The following is a 14,272-nucleotide window of genomic DNA, read 5'->3' as shown; positions in this document are numbered from 1 at the left end:
GGATAGCCGCCCTCGAAGTCCGAACTTTTTCTATTTATACTCAATTGTCAGCTCCATTGACATTGTGCTCCTTGCAGAACTTGAAGATATCATCCATCATATCGGTGATACCGTTGTTCGCCAACCCGTCACCATGGTTGATGTTGTTGGAGTACACGGCTTGCACGAGAGACTGAATCTTGATCAAACCCTCTTTGGCAATCAAGTCGGATATTATCGAGATCAAATCTGGCGAGAAATCATTGTACCATCTGTGGTTCCAAACCAAGAGCTTGATGCAGCATTCTAAAATCTTTTCGTTGAGCTGGTTAATGGTTTTCGAGTAGTTGTGCGCATTGGATGCTGGCGAGTCCGAGTTGGAATTCTTAGAAATGATTTTGCTTCTCTCCATCTCGTAGTATTTCAAGATTTCTCTTTGTGCCTTTGGAGAGAAACGTCCCGCCAAAGCATTAGAGAAAGCAATTGAACCTTCCTTGAAATGTTTGAGTCTGAAAGCAATCAGACCCAAGATCTCCCACTCCAATGTCGTCTTCTTGTACTCCATCTGCTGGGCCTGGAAATGGACGTATTCAGCTTGCCACATGGTGTAAACTCTCAAGTCCTCGTACAAAAGCATGAACAAGTTATCTAGCCATCTTTCACAAAGCCTCTTTTTTCTGAACTCATTCTCAACCAAACCATCGTTATCAGCGGAGCCATTGACTTCTTTTTTAGGCAGCTTGACAGCCACGGTCGACGAATCATCATTAGCGGTAGCCTCTTCATCTTCGACCTGGGGGACATTGACTTCGGAAGTAGTTCTAGTGTGAGCTGCACTGCTTCTATCCTTACGGTACTCTTCTTCCATGACGAAAACCTTAGCACGGTGTTTCAACAAGGCTTCCCAGCCGGTCTTGATGACAATCTCAGTGAGAAGATCGTACGCCTTAGCGAATGTGGATTTCAAGGTAGCGGCTGGCAAATGCGTAAGCAGGCTGTCGAGATTTCTCTGTTCTGAAGCAATGGAAGTGCTCTGCAAGTTGGATACCTCGTCCAAGAACACATCAACAGGGGATGGCAAGTGCAATTCCTCGCCAGCTCCCCTCAAGGCCACGATTCTCTTCAAAGAGAAGACATCCTTGTGCGAGTTCATTGGACAAGAATTCAAGGTCAAGAGCGCATTCTCAAAGTCGTTGAGCTTGGTGTAGACTCTGACGAGAACAGCCCAAACCTTGAAGTCAGAAGGCGATGACTTAACTGCTTGTCTAGCCAAGTGCAAGGCCAAGTCATATCTCTTCTTATCCATGAGGAACTGTGCCTGTAACAAGAGCAACTCCGAGTCACGCTCGTCTCTTTGAATGGCATCGTTCATGACCTGGATAGCCTTGACTTCTTCATCTTTTAGAAGCAAAACCTGGGCGATCAAAGTCGACACGGCAGGCTCCTTCTCCTCTAATCTCTTCAAGACATCCAAAGCCATATCAAAGCTCTGAGTCAATTCGATACACTTGAGGAAACCGTCAACAAGGTAGTTCGAGATCAATGTTGGCTGAGGCAAGTCAACACCACAGCCCAACTTAGGACCATCCCAAAACAACTTTTCGAAAGCAGCCACAAAGTTAGCCAAAAGCTCTTGTGACACGACTCCAAGGTCGAATGGGTTCTCTCTACGGATTTCCACCAAGGTACCGTATCTGTTAGGATCATCTTCATCACCGTCAAGCATGCATCTGACAATGGAACAAACGAAGGTCTCGAGCCACATCTTCTCCAACTCTTCCTCGCTAAGTTTTTCATGGATAAGCTTACCCTCATGGCTGACAACTGCACTCTGGAACTTACCTGGAATGTGAACAGTAACTCTCATGTCCACCTTAGAAAAGGCATTATACGTGCAATAAGTCAATTCAGGCACCTTAAAGTGCTTCTTTTCACCAAACCAGTACTGTGCCTTGGATGTCATCAACGTGGCCAAGCCCTGTAACTGGGCAGCTATAGAGGCCGAGCTGGACGTATCAACACCAGTAAAGTATAAAAATGTGCCAAACTCTGGCTTTTTCAGGTTAACACCTTGTTTGTGGATATTACAAAGATCGGCAGGACCCAAGTCGCTGAGGGCCACAAGACGACTGGTTCTCTCAATCACTGAGGAGCCCAAGTACTCTTCCTTGGCTCTGGTTGTTAGTAGGAATTGGGGAAAATAAAGACAATTACTTAAGGATTGAATGGTACATACTCTGGGATGGAGGCCAATGACTTCTGGAGCATTTTGTATGGGCAGATAGGACGTTAGTTGGATGTAAACAGGTGTTGAGAATCGATTTAGTAGATTTGGAGACCAAGTGTTTCCAAGAGGCTGGGGCAGTGCTGTGTGCAGGTCAACAGAAGTATGGGGACCAACAAGAGGAAGAATGGAGGGTTCGGTAGAGGAAGATTAATGTCGGGAAGATAACGTGAACGGCCCTTTTTATTACGGTAGGTTTGGCGGGTGCTATATGTGTAGGTTGTGGGTTTGATGGAGGCCGAGTGCGGACCCTCTGGAAGTACAATAGTAGTAGTGAGCACCAAAGACATGGATGCGATCCAGGCGTAGCTGGTGCTAAAGAGGGTGTAATCCTGTTGATGTCACCGCTATTTGGATGTTGAAAGAGGCTGGAATTCTGTGTTGCAGAGATTCTTGGCGAGGAATGTCCTGAAGACCGCCAGGGCTATCTGAATAGGTAAGTCGATCTCGTTTGGATTGAACGTACCGTCTTGGCTGCGATCGAGCTGACTTCAAATATGTAAATGAAGTGAAATGGGTGCCTCGGTGCTGATGGAGCCAGTCTCTGTATTCCTTTTGGGGCATGATACGTTTATGGGTGATCACTTGGCTTTGCACAAATGTAAGCTCATTTGGGTGGAATTTCAATCCAGAAGCCACCAAATCCGCAAGAACTCCATGAAATGCATACTTGCTCCCTCTATAACTTACTGCTTTCTTCTCTTCAGAGTCTCGGTCTCGGCAGCCTCCTCTTCAAGACTCTCCCAGTCTCTAGCAGTAAGACAGTACTTCTCTGGAGGCAAATTGAGGCCCCATTTTGGAATCACAGGCGGAAGCGGTTTTGAGTTTCTCTCATGTGCTAATTCCAACATAAGCTCCTTAGGCGGCGTAGGCTTGAACTGGTAGTTCGTTCTCGCAGCAATCGCCAACCTGATATCGTCAGTGTTCACTGTACTCGTAGAACTGGTAGTATTGGCATTATTCTTAGCGTGGTCACTATACGCCACAGCATCTTTAAGCACAGACGTTGTGTATCTATGGGCGAAATCCATAAGCTGTAGAGGCACATGGTCGTGGTAATTCTGGATACCCTGCGTAGCGAAAATAAGGTGAAGAAGCCTGACGTCTCTAGGGACAACAGGAGCGTCCGAAGACTCAGTAGTACCAGAAGTAGACATTGGTTGGTTGGATGTCACTGGGTGTTTCTTGAGGAACCGTTTCTGGTGAGGATGTTTTGTAGTAATTCATTCTCGGTTGCGTCATGTGACCCAACTGGCTCTACACACTTGGTGATTCCACAAACACCACACTACAACTTGCTACTTTATATTAAATTATGGAGGAATTGATTATAGAGAGACCCGACGACTTCGAGGTTGACGAGCCGCAAGGCAAACACTTGGTTTTAGAACCGTTCAACTTCTTTTCGGACTCCCTCACTCAGACAGCAGTGCTTATCATTCTCAACACTGCCATAGAGAAACTCCCCATTTTCCAATTGTGGACTTGTACTTCTGTGCATATTTGTGCTGACGGTGGAGCCAACCAGTTGTACTATCACTTTTCAAGTGAGCAGGAGAGGGAAAGGTACATTCCTGACTTCATTGTGGGAGACTTTGACTCGCTTCGAGATGAGGTGAAGCAGTACTATAGACTGAAGGGTACGGTGGTTATTCCCCAGTATTCACAATATGCCACTGATTTCATGAAGGCTATAGATGTTGCACTTTTGGCTCATACGAGCGGTAAAGATGAGCTTTACAAGCAGGTTGACGACGATAGTGGGCTTGCTAAGTTGGTTAAGAAGTATCAGGAAAGAGTACCTTTCACTGCCTACATTGCAGGGGGAATTGGCGGCAGATTTGACCAGACGTTCCATTCAATTAACCAGCTTTACGCTACGAAGCTTGAGTTTCCAAATATCCGTCTTTTCTTCGTTTCTGACAATGACTTGGTGTTCCTTGCTCCTACTGGAACCACATATGTCAAGTTTGCCAATAAGAAGTTGTTCAACCAGCATGATCCCGTGCCAAAATTGGGACTTTTGCCTTTTGGAAACAGAGTCATTTTAACCACAAAGGGCTTGAAGTATGATGTCGAAAACTGGGTCAGTCAGGTCGGCGGTAACGTTTCCACCAGTAACGGTGTGTCAGGCACAACAGGGTTTGTTATAGAGGCCACCGACGATATTGTGGTGAACATCGAGATCTCCCACGGGCCAGAGACCCGCTAAGCTTCATGGAGAAGGGACTTTATTTCTTTATTGATAGACTCAATTCTACTGGTGTAGGTTGGGCAGGGTATTCGAGAAAGAGGCTCACCACAGGCAGTTCTTTTAGCTGGTAAAGCTTGTTTGATAATCTCATCATCGCCACCTTTCACGGTGGAATCAACCACTGGCGTTACGCTAACTAGACATTCATTTGCAGCCATTTCGCAGGCAGCCAGAGGCCACTTTGATCTACCTTCACCAAACTAATAAACCATTCAACAAGACTAATTAATACCCACAAACATTAAATGAGACAGCTAAACCGTGCATTTATTATTTAACTAATTTTTTACTGATTTTTTCACTACCTTCATGTTGATCTCTGATATTATCAATACCTTCCCTAGGCTACCAACTAGTTGTGGTGTACAGATGTGCGCCTAGTTAAAAAATTGAAGAAAAAACCGTTCAGTCTTCAAATCCTCCTTTAGAAGCCCCACCTAATTTGACTAAACAACAGTCGCCTCGTCATGTTTAGATTACCACAGCTTAGGCAGTTAACCAGCCTTACGCGTGGAATTGGCGCCAGGTCGTTCGCTGCCGTGGCCAGACCACAGCTACCTGTATTGACGCAAACCAACAACGTCAACAGATTTGGCTTTGGAACCACAGAAACACTTCAACTTCCACAGAGCTGGAACCGTCATACCTCTGTGAACACAATCAGCATGCTAGAATTACCTAAAGATGTCTGGGAACAACAGGCAGAGAAGGAGAGCGATGTGACTGATAACACAGTTTACGCCGATTCGGTGAAAAGAAAGAGAAAGCTCAAGATGAAGAAGCATAAGTTGAGAAAGAGAAGAAAGTTAGGCCGTGCCTTGTTGAAGAGGTTGGGTAAAGTGAAGGATTAAAGCATTGGCTGGGCAGTACCGATGTGCTCGTCTCAGTCACGCCAGTGGCACCATGTACATATAAATACACTCATAGGAAGATGAACAGTAGGCTGTTACAGTTCTTTACGGAAGTGTTGGGAGTAGATCATCTGATTAGAATCTCCATCACTAACGGTATATGGAAGATGTGCGAAAAATTCACTACTACTACCAAAGACCTACTCATGTCTACCATCACATTCGTCACTGGAAACAGCAACAAGCTTAAAGAAGTGATTGCCATCTTGGGCGGTGAGCCAAGCGCCGAAGGCTCCAAGGTTGGCAAATTCACCGTCGTCAACAAGTCTTTGGATTTGGATGAGGTTCAAGGTACCATCGAGTCTGTCACTATTCATAAAGCCAAAGAGGCTGCCAAGCAGGTGAATGGTGCTGTTTTGGTTGAAGACACTTGTCTTGCGTTCAATGCCATGAACGACTTGCCAGGTCCATATATCAAGTGGTTTGTCCAGGCAGTTGGTCTTCAAGGTCTTGTGGATATGCTCTACAAGTTTGAAGATAAGGGAGCCAAAGCAGTTTGCACTTTTGGATACTGTGAAGGCCCAGACAGCGAGGTTAAGTTGTTCCAGGGCGTCACCCACGGCAAGATCGTTGATTCCAGAGGCCCTACTAACTTTGGTTGGGATGCAGTGTTTGAGCCAGAGGGATTCCAGGAGACTTACGCTGAGATGGATAAGAGCGTCAAGAACACGATATCGCACCGTTTCCGTGCCTTGGACAAGTTGAGAGAGTACCTTCTCCAACAATAAACCAAGCTCCCCATAGCTGTTTCTCTAAACGTCATTATATTATATATAGATCATGTATGCTGTTTTCAGGCGCCGAAAAAGCCCTTAAGCCTATCCACAAAGCCCTTCTTCTTCTCTTGGTGCTTCGATCCCTTACTCACCACCGTGTACAAGTTGTTACTACCACTTCCATTCAGTCCTTCGCTGTTTTCAGCCGAAACAACATTGCCAAACCCTCCACGTCCCACGCTAAACGATTTGGCCGACGTGACAGCTTGCAAGTCCTCTTCCTTTCCCTTCTTTGCATCAACATCCTGGAGCTTCCGCGTGAACTCTGGATCCTCGTTCTCTACCATATTACCGTATCCTCCACGGCCAGTGGTGAACTTCGTCTGCGTGATAGCCGGCGTGTTGCTGCCCTGAGGAACAAGCTTGGGCAGTGGGATCGATGAAGACCTCTTTATGTTGCCAGCACCGCCTCTTCCTGTTGAATAGTAGACCAGCTTGTCCTGAGCCCGGCCCTCTCTATCATGTTCTTGCTCTTTTTGTTCTTGATGTTTATGCAAAGACTGGGCCTGGGTAATTTCGGATTCTCTATCAGAGACGATATTTCCTGCGCCTCCTCTTCCCGTGGAAACCATATGGATGTAGTTTGTGTTGGTGTTTTGGTGTTGATAATCTGGGGAACCCTCTCCACACTATCATCAAAAAATCGCTGAGGCGTGCTCCCGCCAGTGATTGCACGTGACCTCAGACCGTTAAATTGGCTGCCCAAACCAGAAACTCTAAAAATTAGGCCCGGTAAGTTGTTGATTTATTTTTTTAGACATTTAAATCTGCCTCGAGTTTTGTCTTCTTGTATTATTTTGGTGTGGAAGTTGGAGATGATGGAGGGGTCGGTGGTTGTATCGCAGCAAGGCTGATGATAAGGAAGATAAGCAGGAAAGTAGCCAATCAATTGGGTAAATCCTAAAATTTCTTAATGATGATAAGAACAGATGGCTTGATTTCCTAGACAATGAAATAAACTTGGGAAAAGAAGTTTGCCTTCTTAAGGTGCTTTTGGGCTAGATAGAAACACCGAGGAAGCTAATTTGGTCTGAGACCACCAATTGTCTCTTTATAAGGGAAAAAAATATTACATCTCTCTACTAAAATCCCATCATATACTCTTCGTGTATCTAGAAATTCTATTTTCTATTGAAGGCGATGCTTCTTGAGCATTTCTACCATTTCAGCGGCCAACTCGTCACCCCAATTAATTTCCTCACCTTCGGCCCGTTTGCGAGGCAGCCCGTCAAAGAAATAAAACGATTCATCACTGGTAGGTTCAGAAGGTGCTCTCAAGGGCAGTTCAGGGCGTAGCTGTTTTACCATTGGTGGGCCGAGTTTCAACACTGACTCGATTCCAAGCTCTTTTGGCAGCGAAGTGCACTGATACTCCAGACTCATAGTGAGTTTGCTCATAGAAATGGCACTAACCGAAGTTCCCTTGCTTACATCAAGGGTTCTATACTCTTCTTCACCCGACGAAGCTGTTTCATAAGACGAAGAGCTTTCAATATCCACCTTCTTCTCCACAAGCGTATGAGCCAGCAGCTTTTCATCAAGGCTTCCGTTTTTCTCTAAGTACAGACGTGGGATAGCCTTTTCCTCATCCTTAGACCCCTTAATCCTTTTAAGTGCCTTCTTCAGCCTTGGGCTGATGCTTGCACGCCGTAGTAAAGATTTCATCATATCTGGAGCATCATAGAACGAGGACTTGGGCTTGGACCTCAGTTTAAAGAGGTACTTAAGCCTTTGGGCCGTTCCAGGAGATGGAGGCGATGGTGGTGGAGGAGCACTCTTCTTAGGTATATACGCCAGGTTCCTATTGATATCCACCCCATTATAGCACTTACCGGTGACTGAAATCGAAGGAGACGAAGGTAACCCTGGAGACCGAGACCACAGCTGGATCAGATTAGGCGTTTTCGGTGTAGTTGGAGATTTGGGTGTTCTTTCTGTTGGAAGCACCTGGTACGGTTCCATAGGCTCCTCGTCCAGACTCTGAGATTCACTTGGATCATAGACATCCATACTGGTAAGGTCGTCATTGGGAGAAAGTTTAGGCAGATTGAGGCTCCAGTGGGAGACTGACCTTTTGATTTGTTTCCACGCCATTGATGTTCAAGAGAGAAAAAACACTGAAATGCACAGCTTATAAAGGTTTGGCCGAGGAAAGTTGCAGCCGTTTCGAAACATACCTGACGAGGGAATGCGACGGACCTTTTTCCAAGAAATTAAAGAATGCCATAGTCAAGGAAGGTTTTTAAAACACTTGAAACGGTTCTAGAAGAAAAAATCGAATGTTTAAATGGCATTGGCTGTGGCTGTGTGGGAATTTACAACCTCCCTGGAGATGATCAGCATTGGTACAGAATGGCTGCAAAATGGCGTGTGGCTTGGAAATACGAGATCCAGTGAAGGAAGGGGGCATAAATGAGAAATGAAGAAGTGGCCGTGTAAAATCGAGATTCAGGGAAGGGCGGGTTTTTACAGTTTAAGGAGTTTTCTAGACACTTTCTGCCTGTTTCTTTTAGAGTTTATCCTGTTTAGGGTTGTCATGGTCCGTGTTCGATGGTGGAAGTGGATCTTATTGTCTTTCGCAGCCATTCGCAGTTGTGACGTGAACGGCTGAAACCTACCTGGGCCCAGAATGGTGAGGATGGGAGGTGGAAGGGAATGGAATTGAGAGGTGTTGGTGGATGTGATTTGGTTTGGAGGGTTTCAGGGTTCTAGCTGGAAGTGTTGATGGAGGATGGATGTGGTGAGAGTTAGTGGTGGTACTTGGGACAATGGTTGTAGCTGTACTGGTTGAGCTTCTCGATTAACAAAAAGAGAGGTTTGATGGTTTTTTATGAGTTGGAGGGCTTCTAATTTCGGTTGGAATTGGGATATAATAAAGGTAGTTTGTAGTTGGGTAGACAACTGAGGCTGATGAACGGTTCCCACGGTAGATCTGTTTGGCTGCTTATTCGGTTACATATGGCTTGCAACAGGACTTGAAGCAACTAATTACGGTAATGATGATGAATTTAGTTGTTGTATACAGCTATTTGTACGGGAAATACGATGAGAACAAGAAGACACATGGGAATGATAAGAGAGTAATAAAGAACAGATAAACTAGGACTTTCTGAAGTAGAATCACAAGTAACCCATCACTTGTAGTTTCTTTCCATCAATAAAAAAATAAAAGCATGCTGTATGACGATAGGAGTAGCAAGTAGGCCACTATCGATACGTTGCCATCTCCAATCGCCAACAACCCATAATCCCATGCTCTGACAAATAACTTGCTGCTTTTACTAATCTATATCGCCTTATAGGGGTTCAATTACCCCTATTACAAACAATTCCGATGTCCAATAACCGCACAGCTTATCTACTGTCCGTCACGCCTGACGTAATGTACCTGTCATGGATAACGGTATCTAGGCAACGTCAAGCAATGATGAATCGGGCACGGCCCAAATAGCCGCCCGGGCAATAAACTAGTAAATTTATTAGGAAAGTATAGGAGAAGCAATTATGAAAGCATCACCAACCACCCCATCCACAAGCCTCCTAGCCTCCTAGACCACCTGAGCACCAAGAAATAACCATTGTCTAGATCGTGGGACAAACCGAAAAACCCAACCATTATCGGTCCCTGGCAGGAACTACACAAAATAGCCAAATGGCGGTGTCAAGCATGGCAGACCCATGCGAGAGAAGAAGCTTGCGCAAGCAAGAGCCTATCATCGCAAAGCACCATTTACCGAGTGGCACCCAGCAAACTACGATAAACTTCACACACTGCAAAAGGAAAAACCACTCGGCAGGTCCCAGGCACACACCAGCGAACAAAGAAGCAATCCAATCAGCAATTGACGTGATTTCGAAACTTTCCCAGGGTATTCTAGACGGATAGGTCAGGCGGGCTGGAAAGTAAAGAATGGCTGCGAAAAAAGTACCAGTTAAGCGCAGTGGCAGTTGCTGCGGCCCGAAATATCCCAGAGCCTGCCAGTCGGGGAAACCCAGTGGCAGTGCCGTCGCCAAGTGGGAGAAAGTGATCAATGATTTTGGTTATTGGTGGTTTCTGGTTGTGGTATCTGGTAAGTGGTGGGTGGCTTGGGATGGGGCTGCTGAGGCTTACAATGGTTCTAATGCAGCCTCGCTTGGCTGCGAAAAGTGGATGTGGATGTGGATGTGGACTGGTGTGGGTATGGCAGGACCTGATGTAATTGTACAGAGCAAGCAGATTTTTTGACAGGTGAAGACGGTTGATTTGAAGGAAGATCATTGCGTCGTACATGTTGAGAGTAATGGATAGAAGTTGGGTTTTGGAAGCTGGTTGGCTGAACAGCTATATAGGTTGTGTGTTTGATCTTGATGGGTCTACTGGTGTCTTTGTATTCTATAAAACGCTTAACAAATGGTAGGGAATTTTCTTATGGGGAGCACTGCCACGGGCAGATGGGGCCCATGCATTGGGCCTTTCTGGCAACTTCAACCAAGAACCATGCGTGGTCGCTAATTCTATGCTTCTATGGACGGAAAGCTGCCGTCGGCACGGGAACCAGAGAGGCCCAGGCCATGTGCCTGTCTTTTAATGGCAAATATTGGTTTCCCTTTTGGTGCCTTTCAAAGCCTTGCGTGGGTCAGCCTTGCGCTCTAAGCATCGAAGTATAAGTAGAGGTGGGTCTGCTGCTTTTCTGGAAGCTATAAACCTTATCTCAATAAACTACAATATAATGCAATTCTCCAAGATCGCTGTTGCCGCTTTCGCCGCTGTTTCCGTTCAGGCCGCCAACGACTCCTCGTCTTCTGGTGACTCTGGTGCTGCTGCTGCCCCAGTTCCAGCTGCCGCTGCCGGTGCTGGTTTGGCTGTCGCTGGTGTCGTCGCCTTGTTGGTTTAAACACCAACTTCTACTTTGTTTCGTTTGTTTGCTTTAAGCGGGAATTTAATTAATGGACTTCTGTCTCTGTATTATTAAATCAATGCTATTAAATTATGTTTGAGTTTTGTAGAGAAGTAATAATTAGTATTTGGAGAGTCACTTGAGCATAGCCTGGTGCTCGTGCTACCATGCTGAATGTACTATTTACCGGCTTTGCTTTGCACTTGTCCGGTGAAGGACTGACTAGCACCGGTTAGCACTGGCCAAGAAGTAAAGCTGAAAATAGAAGTTATGAAAAGGGGGTTAGAGCTAAGAAAAGTACGAAAAAGAAATCATAGTAGATGTAAATGCGTGGGGCAGCTGCCCATAATGTATTATCTAAAGACAAAATAATGAGTATTCTCCGTTAACAAGATACCAAAATAAGGACAAGCTCACGTCAAAGTTAAGTCCCCTAAGCACTATCAGCACATTATGACTGAACGACCCCTAAGGATCTTCATTCAAATCAGGCTCAGTAGTTTTCCTGGCCGGCCCACCAGGAGCCGTGGATTCAACTCAATAGCTATCAAAAGACCCAGAGAGAACAATATCTATAATCACTGTGCCATGCTCCAACTCTCCACAAATGCAAAACTTCGCCACTAAAACACATCGGGCAACCTCTCGACAACATAAGAGTGAGCACCAACACCCATGATTGGAATACCTGGAATCTTTCTCACTCTTCTTTTCAAATCAGCATCATTAGTAGCCACAATGTAACACTTATGCTGCATCACTCTATTCACAAGACAGTCATCGGCATACGTGCCACCATGTGAACAACTAAGTCTCTTGATTCTAGGATCTTTGGCAAGTTTCAATGCAATACGGTACTTGGGGCCCAACTTCTCCAACTCGGCCATCACACAGTCAGTGACGATGGGATACATTTGGCGTACAAGCAGTCCATGAGACCACGAACGATATCGATCTTTTTCTGGATCGAGAAGTTGAAAAAGTTAGTATCCAAAAGGATTTGGTATGGAGGCTTGATGGCTTCGTTGTATTGGAAGAAAAGAGCACTGCTGACTTGAGGAACCTGTTTTGTGAGCTCTGGGTCGTCTTTTTCTGCTTTGGTTTTTCTTTTTGTAGTTTTGGATCGTTTGACTTGATGGCTCTCTTCATGAGAGAGAACTTTCTGGTCTTTTGGCTTTTCCCATGTTGGTATGTGTTTGAGGTTGTTCTGTGGAAAATGTACCTTGGTGATGCTTATCGCATCTCATCGCTAGAGAATCTGTACATACACCCGTGCACCATTACTACTTTCACTTCACACTATTAGATCATATCTTGAAATTATCTAGCTAAAATACAGCATTGCTTATTAACATTTTTTCGTCTCCTCCTCACTTTTTGGTTCCAATAGGCCAGATAGCCTGTGGGTCAAGCGATTGCTCCTTGGTTCTCTTCCAACTCAAGATTTGGTTCTTGTCGAAATCAATCTCAAACACTCTCAATCTTCTCTTGTATTGTTCGTCAAGTCGCGTAATACCACTTTCTCCAGTGATACCACTGTAACAAAGCAAGATGTTCTTGTTCTTCTCTTCCTTCCATATACATGCGTCGTTCTCGTGCTCGTGGCCTACGGAAATGGCCTTGTAGCCACAGTCGATGGCGTCATGGAGGAACTTTCTGTCGGTAGGTGTTTCGAGCTTATGCTTCTCATTGTAGGAGCCAATGAGCTTGAATTCCTTATCAGGACGGAAGTTTGGAAGTGGGTAATGGAAGAACAAGAGTCTGTGCTCCATCTCATCACGCAAATGCAGGGTCACTCTGTACATGAAGTTACTTTGGGTGGCATCAACTTGAGCGTATTCGGAGTCCAAAATGGTAACGATAGCATCAGGATTACCAAGATCAAGCTGATTGTAGTCGAATTCGTTTCCTTCAGATGCAGGTGGTTCACGGAACACCTTGATATTGTAGTTGGTGACACCATGCATACGGTGGTCAGCCTGGGAGATATCCTTGTTGTAGCAGTTTGGCAAACTAGCGACGAAATTCAGGATGTTGATCTTGGTGTGGTAGTTATCCCAATCCCAATCGGAGTCACCGAAAGTGATAACGAAAGGAATCTTGAGCTCCAAGATAGGAGATAATGCCTTCAAAATGGCAGACTCAAGATGCTTAACACGGCCCATGTCGATGATGTCACCAGTGACAACCACTAACTTGACATCGCCTTCGGTCTCAATGGCACTGCTGATAAACTCCAAAGTCTGGCTATCAAACTTACAGTTGTCACCTTCACAGCGGCCCTGATCCAGACCAATATGCAAATCACTGAGCTGAACAATCTTGAATTTAGGTTCCACGGTGGTAACGAAACTGTTCTTTTTAAGCACAGTCTCGAATTCCATGGCCTTGTTGAGAATTGGCATCTCGTCATTGATAGAAATGGCCAACATGGAAGCGTGGGGTTGAATGGACTGCTTCACAGGCAATGGGATGGGCAGCGGAGTGTACTTCCAATGCTGTCTTGCGTCCTTCAAGTCGTGAACACCAAACAAAAGGTTAAAGTCACGGACAATTGGGGTTTCAAAGTCGGCCGCTTCCATATAGTTGATCCAGATGTAAAGCGAGTTAGCGACCTTATGGCTCAACCACTTGTCCTTATCGGAAGGCGCCTTAGACGAAGGAGTAAACTGGATATCAGTGACGTAACGAGAGGCGTCGCTAGCATGGGTCTTTTCCACGTACAAGTAGTAGTTGTAGAAAGAAGTAGACACGGGATGCAAGTTGAGTTTCGTCTCGATCTTATTCCATGTACTCTTAGGCGAGCCCTGAGCGGGAGCCAGACAAGAGAAGCCCTTCAAGCATTTCTGGATTCTGACATCGGTGACCAAGTTATTCTCCACAATGGTCTGTGACACGGTAGCATAGGAAAGTACCAGCGAATGGGGGGCCACTTCACGATACTGAACCGAAATGCCCTGGCCGTGTAAAGTGTGGACGGTAACAGTGAAAAAAAGCCCCACAAATAGAAGGAAGAGCACCTTCCTGTTCCGTAAAAGCGATCCAGTTGTGGATCTAAAAGACATGGATTAGCAAAAGAAAAAAGAAGGTGGTTGCGTGTGGAAAAAAAAAAGAAGCGCCGTGTCGGTATTTGTTTGGCCTCGGGAGGTCAAAAAGGGAGGCAGGTATACAGACAGCAGAGCGCGCAGACA

At 45.5% G+C, this 14,272-nt stretch overlaps 8 protein-coding genes across 8 annotated transcripts; 3 read left to right on the top strand and 5 right to left on the bottom strand. All coding sequences in view use genetic code 12, as the record gives it.

Annotated features, from left to right (window-relative positions):
• Window positions 1–40: 40 nt before the first annotated feature.
• Window positions 41–2,247, bottom strand: BUD7 (exomer complex subunit; the record flags this gene model as incomplete). The annotated part of the gene is made up of 2 exons (XM_025484977.1): window positions 41–2,153; window positions 2,216–2,247. The coding sequence occupies 2 exons, from the start codon at window positions 2,245–2,247 to the stop codon at window positions 41–43; spliced, it is 2,145 nt and encodes a 714-aa protein (XP_025339908.1).
• Window positions 2,248–2,949: 702 nt separating this feature from the next.
• Window positions 2,950–3,420, bottom strand: CXQ85_001259 (chromatin modification protein; the record flags this gene model as incomplete). The annotated part of the gene is made up of 1 exon (XM_025484976.1): window positions 2,950–3,420. One exon carries the CDS (start codon window positions 3,418–3,420, stop codon window positions 2,950–2,952), a length of 471 nt encoding a protein of 156 aa, XP_025339907.1.
• A 158-nt stretch (window positions 3,421–3,578) lies between these two features.
• On the top strand, window positions 3,579–4,475 carry CXQ85_001258 (thiamine diphosphokinase; the record flags this gene model as incomplete). Its single annotated transcript, XM_025484975.1, has 1 exon — window positions 3,579–4,475. The coding sequence occupies one exon, from the start codon at window positions 3,579–3,581 to the stop codon at window positions 4,473–4,475; it is 897 nt and encodes a 298-aa protein (XP_025339906.1).
• Window positions 4,476–4,984: 509 nt separating this feature from the next.
• CXQ85_001257 (mitochondrial 37S ribosomal protein mS38) lies at window positions 4,985–5,368 on the top strand (the record flags this gene model as incomplete). The annotated part of the gene is made up of 1 exon (XM_025484974.1): window positions 4,985–5,368. One exon carries the CDS (start codon window positions 4,985–4,987, stop codon window positions 5,366–5,368), a length of 384 nt encoding a protein of 127 aa, XP_025339905.1.
• A 206-nt stretch (window positions 5,369–5,574) lies between these two features.
• On the top strand, window positions 5,575–6,156 carry HAM1 (nucleoside triphosphate pyrophosphohydrolase; the record flags this gene model as incomplete). The annotated part of the gene is made up of 1 exon (XM_025484973.1): window positions 5,575–6,156. The coding sequence occupies one exon, from the start codon at window positions 5,575–5,577 to the stop codon at window positions 6,154–6,156; it is 582 nt and encodes a 193-aa protein (XP_025339904.1).
• A 65-nt stretch (window positions 6,157–6,221) lies between these two features.
• CXQ85_001255 (uncharacterized protein) lies at window positions 6,222–6,776 on the bottom strand (the record flags this gene model as incomplete). Its single annotated transcript, XM_025484972.1, has 1 exon — window positions 6,222–6,776. One exon carries the CDS (start codon window positions 6,774–6,776, stop codon window positions 6,222–6,224), a length of 555 nt encoding a protein of 184 aa, XP_025339903.1.
• Window positions 6,777–7,332: 556 nt separating this feature from the next.
• CXQ85_001254 (uncharacterized protein) lies at window positions 7,333–8,214 on the bottom strand (the record flags this gene model as incomplete). The annotated part of the gene is made up of 1 exon (XM_025484971.1): window positions 7,333–8,214. One exon carries the CDS (start codon window positions 8,212–8,214, stop codon window positions 7,333–7,335), a length of 882 nt encoding a protein of 293 aa, XP_025339902.1.
• Window positions 8,215–11,704: 3,490 nt separating this feature from the next.
• CXQ85_001253 (rRNA-processing protein) lies at window positions 11,705–14,146 on the bottom strand (the record flags this gene model as incomplete). Its single annotated transcript, XM_025484970.1, has 3 exons — window positions 11,705–11,953; window positions 11,974–12,187; window positions 12,456–14,146. The coding sequence occupies 3 exons, from the start codon at window positions 14,144–14,146 to the stop codon at window positions 11,705–11,707; spliced, it is 2,154 nt and encodes a 717-aa protein (XP_025339901.1).
• Window positions 14,147–14,272: the final 126 nt, after the last annotated feature.

The sequence above is a fragment of the Candidozyma haemuli genome (genome assembly GCF_002926055.2).
Source record: "Candidozyma haemuli strain B11899 chromosome Unknown B_2014730914, whole genome shotgun sequence".
NCBI classification, from domain to species: domain Eukaryota; kingdom Fungi; phylum Ascomycota; class Pichiomycetes; order Serinales; family Metschnikowiaceae; genus Candidozyma; species Candidozyma haemuli.
Note: the sequence above shows the minus strand (reverse complement) of the source record. Positions and strands in the feature narration are given on the sequence as shown.